The sequence below is a fragment of the Megalops cyprinoides genome, chromosome 7 (genome assembly GCF_013368585.1).
Source record: "Megalops cyprinoides isolate fMegCyp1 chromosome 7, fMegCyp1.pri, whole genome shotgun sequence".
In the NCBI taxonomy this organism is placed as follows: Eukaryota; Metazoa; Chordata; class Actinopteri; order Elopiformes; family Megalopidae; genus Megalops; species Megalops cyprinoides.
In genome coordinates, this window is record NC_050589.1 from 10418120 (window position 1) to 10426715 (window position 8596).

An 8596-nucleotide genomic window follows, 5' to 3' on the forward strand; every position below is an offset into this window, starting at 1 on the left:
CATTCAAAATATCATTTACGAATACTACTATGGAATAATAAAAAAACAGCCATCTTTGAGTGAGTTTGCTGTGCTTTTTTTTTCCCCCCATAACTGTTGAAAGTGGCGTATGAATGTGTAGCTAACGGAGCAGGGAAGTGGCTGAACGTCACTGCCAACTTAACTTTAATATGAGTATAGAGGAATACTGCGTCATTGCTGAACTTTTCTTTTTCCCCTACCAGCGCAGTCAGCGGTGTAGGCGCTCATGCTTGCCGTTCGTCAGTTGTATTCTCTGTCCTACTGACCATAATCTTGAACTTCCTTGCAGGATGCTCCTGTGTTTCGCAATGGAGAGTGCTTAAAATGGTCATCAATTAGGCAAAGTTTGTTACATATTTTTCACAATGAAATCTTAAGGTCGTAGTGATTTCGAAGTTAAAAAAAAAAAAATTGCAAATAAACATGTGCAAATCATCACTGTCCAGGTTCTGATGTTGAGGCAAAGGAGTGAGGCGGATGAATCTCCTTCCCTATGCTGAGTTACCCTTACGAGGGGAGGTGATCCAGTTGTCTCCCAAAACAAGACCATATTTATGCTTGTCTGGTTCCCTTACCCTCCTCGGTTAAAAAAAATAAAGTTCAGTAATGGATGGTTCTCAGCCATCCACATCTTTTAGAATACACCACCAACAACAATTTGATAAGTGTAATTGCTTGCAATGTGGAAGAGATCAAAAGGTTATGGTGGTTTACCCCTAGCAGATAGATTTGGGGAAATGACTGGTATCAAAATGGCAAAACTTTACCCTTGCTTTCATGTCAGTTGTTGGGAGTCTGCTTCAAGAATGATATCTTAAAATGGAAGAATTTGCAAGCCAGTTGGTTACCTGTTTATAAATCAACATGCAATTAAGTGTAGAAAGATTTGACTAACTAGTCACCAGTGGTCACCGAGTGCTACTGAGGGCACAGAAGCCGAAGGAGTGCAAATTCAATAGTGTTCTGAATTTGAAACGTGCACACTTCGCTTGCTTCGCAGATTCCCTTAGCTACTTGCATAACCACATCTTCGCTCATCCATTTACACAGCTGGGTATTTAATAAAGGAAGAGTATAACAGCGATGTCTCCGCTGGGAATTTGAGCCTGCAACCTGAGTTTGCCGACCACTAACTTCTGCAACACTGCCACATGTCGCTGCTGAGGATGCTGAAAGGCAGATGACAACTCTGACAACAGGCAACTTTTCCTCCTTTGACGCAGCGCAATAAATTGGGTGTCCCGAAGACCTATATCGCAATCATGTCTCGGAAAAAAGAATCGGACTAGAGACTCACGGTCAGCACAACCAACGATCATCTACTCGCGCACTGGGGATTGTCCTTAAAAGGCGTACAGCACATGTGGTGGAAAGAGAATGTCGCTAAAACCAAGGACTACGAACACTGCTGCAGGGAAGCTCCCTGTTATTTTACACACACAGCGCAATCTGACTTGTCCTCGCTAAAGTAAAATTCGAGTTGAGAAATACTCTTAGAGGTCCAATATTTCATGCTAAATGAACTTGATAATTTACTTCGCTCACAGTCTTGGTTCCCTCTCGCCCCCCCCATACGCAATTTCAGACGCTGGTCCATGTGCGCACCGTTTTTGGTGTTTTGAGACGCAGCAGTACAGATCGCGACGTCAGACGCGCGCATGCGTCCACAGTGCTTTTCTTGTGTGCTAGCCAGAGCCATGTAGAGAGAGTTAACTTAGCCTGGTGGTTGCTGTAAGCGTGCTGTAACTATAGCAACAGAGTCCTGCAGTTTGCAAATGTTGCTTTCTAGTTATTGCGTTATGAGCAAAGTTTGCGCTTGAAGAAGCACTTTGTAATGGGCGCCTTTTAAGTATAATATGTAGCTGTTTCAAGCCGAGCTTTGCGATATCAGCTCAGTCTTGGGAGGATTAGCTTGAGAGCTCACTGTCAGTAGCTAAGCGCTAGCTGCATACAAAGCTGTCTGTATGCGCACCCGGTGATGGATCAATACAGCATATTGGGTAGAATCGGAGAAGGGGCTCATGGCATTGTTTTCAAAGCGAAACATATCGAGGTAATGATGTGTAACATTAAATACACTGGTCAGCTGGCTAGCTGGTTACGATGTAGCTAGTCTTGTTAGCTGTCTAGCAACTTTAGCTTTATATAGCTCGCTAACTACCTTGTTTCGAGTTCGCAACCGAGATAACGTTACTCTCGGTCGCTCTACAGTTAATTTAACGTTAGCTAGGTAGTCTAAGTCAACGTCAGTAATGTTCACTGTCTGGATGAGAAGCTGGTTTGCTAACTTGCTATTGTTGCCTGTCGTGTGATAGCAGGTAGATCGCACGCTAGATGTTTTGGTACGATGAATGAGCCGTGCGCAAGAGTCGTGGCTGGATAAATAATAGAAGACAAAACGTACTTACCCCCGCTTTTATCATTTTCGCTCCGCGCCTTGCACAATGGCCACAAATGCCGGTAAACACCGCATTAGTCAGTTTTCGGAGCGTTTAATCATGTCGATAGTATGCTGACAAATAAGATGCGTAAAGTCATGTGAGAGAAGTCACGCATTTCCCCACCACTGGCTAAACACTGAAAATGTGCGTTGAGTTTTAAGTAATAAAGTGGATTTCGCATAGCAGTATCATTAAAGATAAATGTTTTGTAGGTACAGCATTTCTCCGCCACCGTGCTTGCTACTCTACCATGCCGTTCTAATCCTCATGTAAAGGAAAGTTTTTTGGCAGCACTCGTGGGATATCACAGACTCGGTGAAGTGTACTTTTGCATTGCCCACCTGCAGAATGAAAAGCGAGGGCTGGGGCGCTACTCCCTGTTATACGAGTACAATAATAATAATAATAATAACACTCTATTTGTATAGCACCTTTCATTCAAGAAATGTAGCTCAAAGTGCTTTACGATAAAGATATTGCATGCACCCAGTGCTTTACATGGAATGAACATAGAATGCCATAATTAATGTAAAATACGATAGAAATTAAAAATATTAATAAAAATAAGATAAAAATAAAGATGAAATTAGAATACATAGAATAGTACCATGATAAAAATGTAACAGTGGATTTAGCTAGTGGGTGGCGGTGATTAACCTTGAAGTACAAAAAAGTGAAGGTCTGTTGTTATGGGTAATCGATGGCAAAGATGTTCCATAATCTGTCTTTGGTGGTAAATGCAGAATTCACCAATTGCTTTTTCCCTGTGTTCCATTCAACATAGTGAAAAAGCTGAGATTTGGTTCAGTGTTTTAAGTATTATATTTAAACAAAAAGTTAGTATATTAGATTAGTGCCACATGTATGTATTTGTTGTAAAAAAGAACACAACCAAAAAACTTATTTGCAATATTAAAGATTAGCAGGTGGTCAAAATGATTGATTGTAATGTATGTGGTTTTCTTTTTCACAGACAGGTGAGACTGTGGCATTGAAAAAGGTAGCTCTTAGAAAGCTGGAAGATGGCATCCCAAACCAAGCCTTAAGAGAGATCAAGGCTTTGCAGGAGATTGAAGACAATCAATATGTGAGTCTTTGCCTGAACCATTCAGCGTTTCACCATAGCTGTATGCAGAGGGAAATTAGCCAGGTCAGGCCCTCCCTGAAATAGCCTTGGATATTTCAGTAGAGTTTAACAGTATGTGCCAAACATGCAACACATGCATTGCTGTCCTTTTATATTGACTTCTGCATTGTTCCTTTTTTATTTGTTAGTGTGAACTTGCTGTCTCCTTATGTCTCTCAGGTGGTAAAGCTGAAGAATGTGTTCCCTCACGGGACGGGCTTTGTGCTGGTGTTTGAGTACATGCTGTCCGACCTGTCCGAGGTCATCCGCAACTCCCAGCGGCCCCTCACCGAGTCCCAGGTCAAAGGTTACATGATGATGCTGCTGAAGGGCGTGGCCTTCTGTCATGAGAACTCCATCATGCACCGGGTGAGACTGGCCGGCGTGCAGCTGCGTGTGCCTGCCTTTATCACTGCATGCGTATCCCTGTCGCTGTGCGTCCCCTTCCCGCAGTGTTCTTTCTCTGTGTTTTTATTTTCTCCAGAAAGCTGAGATGGGCTGTCCCCTCTCTGTATTTCACACACTATCTTCAGGCTACAGATGGTCATGTCAAAAATGTTGGAGTGTTGTGAAGTAAATACGGGTGCCTTTTGAAGTTTGACGGTAGGAGTGCTGTCTGTGCCTCTGTAGGATCTGAAACCAGCAAACCTTCTCATCAGCTCCACTGGCCACCTGAAGATTGCTGACTTCGGCCTTGCCAGACTGTTCTCCAATGAGGGTGACCGGCTCTATAGTCACCAGGTGGCTACCAGGTACACAAACATACGGGTTCAAGGGTGTTCTGTAGGGCTCGTGGACACTGACTGATCAGCAGGGTTTTTTTTTTTCTTCAGTTTTAACCCTTTGTATACAGATGATGAGAAAAAAGCACAAGAGATATCACTTAAAAATCCAAGTAATTTTTGAAAGGCCAACTTTGCAGTTATGGTGACTCATGTAATACAACCAGAGACCAAACGGCTTCAGTTCATGGAATTGTAGGGGAGCAGTTGATCAAGCTGTAGGTTTAAAAAATCCAAAATTTTTAAAAATACAGATTTTAAATTACTTTGCTTTGGAGTCTTGAGGACAAATGCAAGAAGTGAAACATGTTTTTGAATGTAAGTTAGTCAGCGTATGCTGTTTTTTTTTTACCTTTTTTTACAGGTGGTATCGGGCACCAGAGCTTCTGTATGGTGCGCGGAAATATGATGAAGGCGTTGATCTCTGGTATGTACTGCTGTACGTTTCTCTTCTTAAGCCACTCTATTACAAGGCGCTTATAGGTTCAACAAGGGAGACTCATTCTCCTCTTAATTGGGACTCGCAGCCATTAACTGTTTTTTTCATGATCATCTGCACCTATTCAGCATGATATAATTGCCACGGCAAATGCACATTTTGTAACAGGCAAGTCTCCTGCCTGTGATAGACCTGATAGGCCATGCATACTTATCTCATTTACGGGCATGGTTTTCACCATTAGTATTAAAGTAAGGCTGGATGAGTGAAGCAGGCCTGACACACAGCCATATGAGATATGAAACAGCTAGATAATACTAATAATATGAGCTGTAACAATAATTGTAGATAAAATATAAAGTTGTAGGCAAAATATAAAATAAATGTTTTACTTACAGTATTAAGCAGCGCTAATGCATACGACTATGAAGTTAAGACTAAACTCTGAGGGAAACACTTTGCCATGCTTCATCTTGCTGAGAAATCCCATATTTCTCAAAAGCAACAGTTAGCTACAGTACTTTCATTTATCTTAGATGTGACCTCACATCGCCAACATCAGTTACCTTTTGCAGCAAAAACACCTTAGCCAGCCGTATGGACTCCCAGCAGCATCATAGTTGAATGGTACTTGCTACATGGCATTCTGACTTGTGCCATCATTTCTATGGATGCCATGAAATGGTAGGCAGCAGAAACTGAACAAGAATCACAAATGCTCAAACTTACGCACAGCAGCACAGCTGACCCTGCGTCTAAAAGCAGTATGCAGGCAGTATGCAGGCTGCCTGCTGCAGGTGTCCCGCCCTGAATTTCTCGCAAGACGAGCATGCCTGAAAGATTTCCAGGTAACGCGCAGTCACCTGGCGTGAGCGAGCGGCAGATGGGCAGGAAGCCACAGACATCTGAATGTTTTCCTCAACTGTGGGGCTTGGGTTTGATTTAATTTTCTCTTCAGTCTTCCCTTCGTTGTTTTGTCTGGTGGAATCCCGTGTGGGCAAACTGTTGAGGATTTTATCTCTCTTGGCTCTGGCGTCGTCTCGCTCATTGCAGTAATCTCCTGTGCTTAGTCTGTGATAGCTGCCCTGTCTGCTCTCGATCCTGACCACTCCTGAGGCAGCACACAGGCAGCGTGTGCCAGTTAAGCTTACTAACCTTGTGTACCTAGTGTTTCTTGGTAAAAACATTTTTGTTGCGCTGGTTAATTAAAGAGGGCGTTCTCTGTTTTAATTGACTGCACAGCAGGTGGCGCTGTGGCACCTCTTACGCTGTTTTACGCTTCAGCGCAGACACAGCAGAAGACCAGTGACTCATTCCTTTATCTGAAAGTGTCTGCTATCCACAGCTTACTGATCATATATTTGAAATATCTTTTCTCTCTATTTGTGTTTTTATCTTTTTTAATTGGCCCAATTGCTTTGCTGTGTTCGCAGGGCGGTGGGTTGCATTTTCGGGGAGCTGTTGAATAATTCCCCCCTTTTCCCTGGGGAGAATGACATTGAGCAGTTGTGTTGCGTGCTGAGGGTCCTCGGCACACCCAACCAGCAAGTGTGGCCGGTGAGTTCACCTGTCAGCGACACACAGCCAGTGCATTTCTGCTGCAGGTGGGCGACCTGACAGACACACACAACCAAGACCTACAGACACATCAGTGCGCTAGTTGCCTCTCATAGGAGTACATAAGAAGCTGCATAGGTATGTGTGGATAATGTGGTGTGAGTGCATTTAGATATACAGTGCTCTCCATATTCAAACTATACTCAATCGCATAGGAACAAATTGAATGATGTGACACAGATATTTTAAATATTTTCATTTTTTTCTACTTAAAAATATTGAAATGTTGTACATGAATCTGCTGTGTGCAGTCCTTTTAAGATTAACGTTGTTCACAGATAATTAATTTTCTTTCAGAAGACACTGAGGTTTTTTGTTTCGCTATACTTGCACAGGGTATACTTGGACATGAAACACAGTGTAAATACTCGGTATTTTGATGTGCAGTGCCAGGTGGTATGGGTATGATTGGACACAGAGGACATACGGAAGTCCACATAGGGAACACAGAGGCATGATGGGACATGGCGGCTAGACCTGCTGGTGCTGTCTGAGATATTAAGTGGCTGATAGTGATTAGGCAGCCTGTGGCTGTGCGTGTTTAGCCAATTGAGGTTTTCGTTGGAATATAATGGGATTGAGAAACAGGGTGACTCCCCTTCCTTCCTTCCTTTCTCTCCATGTCACAGGAGATTACGGAGCTGCCAGATTACAACAAGATCACCTTCAAGGAGAACCCCCCCATCCCCCTGGAGGAGATTGTGCCGGACACCTCGGCCCAGGCGGTGGATCTGCTGAAGAAGTTCCTCGTCTATCCCTCCAAGCAGCGAATCTCTGCCAGCCAGGTCAGAAGTCAAAGGGTTACTGGGTTTTATCCATATTTTTTTTATATGAACAAGGCTCTGTCCTTAGTGCTTGGAATGGGGTACTGAGTTGTTGACTGCTCTGTAGGTAAATGCCTAATGAATATTTGGGTCATGCAGGTGTATGCTAAAGTACCTTGACCAAGTACTCCCTAAAAGTAGTATCTTTGCAAACAAAGTGATTTGGAAAGAGAAAGACAAATCCATTGTCGTCTTCTCTCTTCTGTCTTTCTCCTCCCAGGCTCTGCTCCACCCATATTTCTTCACAGATCCGCTTCCTGCCCACCACTCGGAGCTCCCCATTCCACAGCGAGGAGGGAAACGCTCTCACCAGCGCCTACAGCCCCCCTATGAATTCTCTGTGGACCGGCCCCTCCATGAGAGTTTGGTGGATCCTGGACTAATCCAAGGGCATGCATGGGGGTGTTTCTGACTGCATGTACATCCGTCCCAACAGCATGTGTTTTTTCTAGTCTTGTATTTGAGTGTGGAAACACATCATAGCCCAACATTTTATTTAATTATTTCGTAGTATTTGAGGTGATGACATAATTTTCCACCTAAATATTGAAATTTGGTATTATCAGCATTGCTGTGTGTATAACTGATGACTGTATTTTCTCTTAGGTTTAAACTGTACTGGCATGGTCCACTGCAGTGAAGGGCAGGAGTTACAGATTTGTTTCTGCTGTATCTTATATAATTTAATGATCTGATCTGAATGTTTAATCCAGATACGTTTAAGGATATAAATGAACTATGCAGTAGTGTGCAGAGAACAGTAAAGCCAGCGACAGTATGGCTTTCCAAGAACAGAGCTGGCTATCCCTGGATATTTCAATAAAACAGCATTGGTTGATTCTTATGTTATATCTGTAATCGCCTCCGCTCTGATCCCTGGATTACTGTGGTCTTTGCATCCCTGAGCAGATAACTGTTTTTCCTTGGGAAACTTACTGCACACTGATAAGCTGGCTGAGTAGCACGTGGGAGCTGGGAGCTTCAGAGATGGATAGGGTCTCTGTGTTTGTGTTTTCATTCAAGGCCTATGGAAGCAAACTGCTTCACTGAGTAGGCACAAAATGGCCTTATAAGGGTGTGCCTGTCTGTTAAGGGTGTGGGAGCAGAATCGGTTGTAACAGTAAATAAAAAAAAATAAAAAAAAAACGCTCTTTTGTCAGTTTCATTGAACTTAATTTGTTGTTCCGTAATTGACAGCTGTAATGTCTGTCTGCAATGACTGTAAAGGGTCTTCATTTCTAGTAAAAGACTATAATATAGACTTACTCAGAAGCTCTGCCTTGTTTCCGCGCTGCTGTACCTGTGGGGGTTGTGGCTTTGAGGTTGTAGATCCTCTTATTTAAAGC

At 43.1% G+C, this 8596-nt stretch overlaps 1 protein-coding gene across 1 annotated transcript; it reads left to right on the top strand.

Annotated features, from left to right (window-relative positions):
* Positions 1-1711: 1711 nt before the first annotated feature.
* On the top strand, positions 1712-8347 carry cdk20 (cyclin-dependent kinase 20). The gene is made up of 8 exons (XM_036533969.1): positions 1712-2074; positions 3436-3549; positions 3769-3957; positions 4219-4340; positions 4735-4797; positions 6243-6366; positions 7056-7211; positions 7471-8347. The coding sequence occupies exons 1-8, from the start codon at positions 2000-2002 to the stop codon at positions 7660-7662; spliced, it is 1035 nt and encodes a 344-aa protein (XP_036389862.1). The 5' UTR covers positions 1712-1999; the 3' UTR covers positions 7663-8347.
* The last annotated feature ends 249 nt before the right edge of the window (positions 8348-8596 follow it).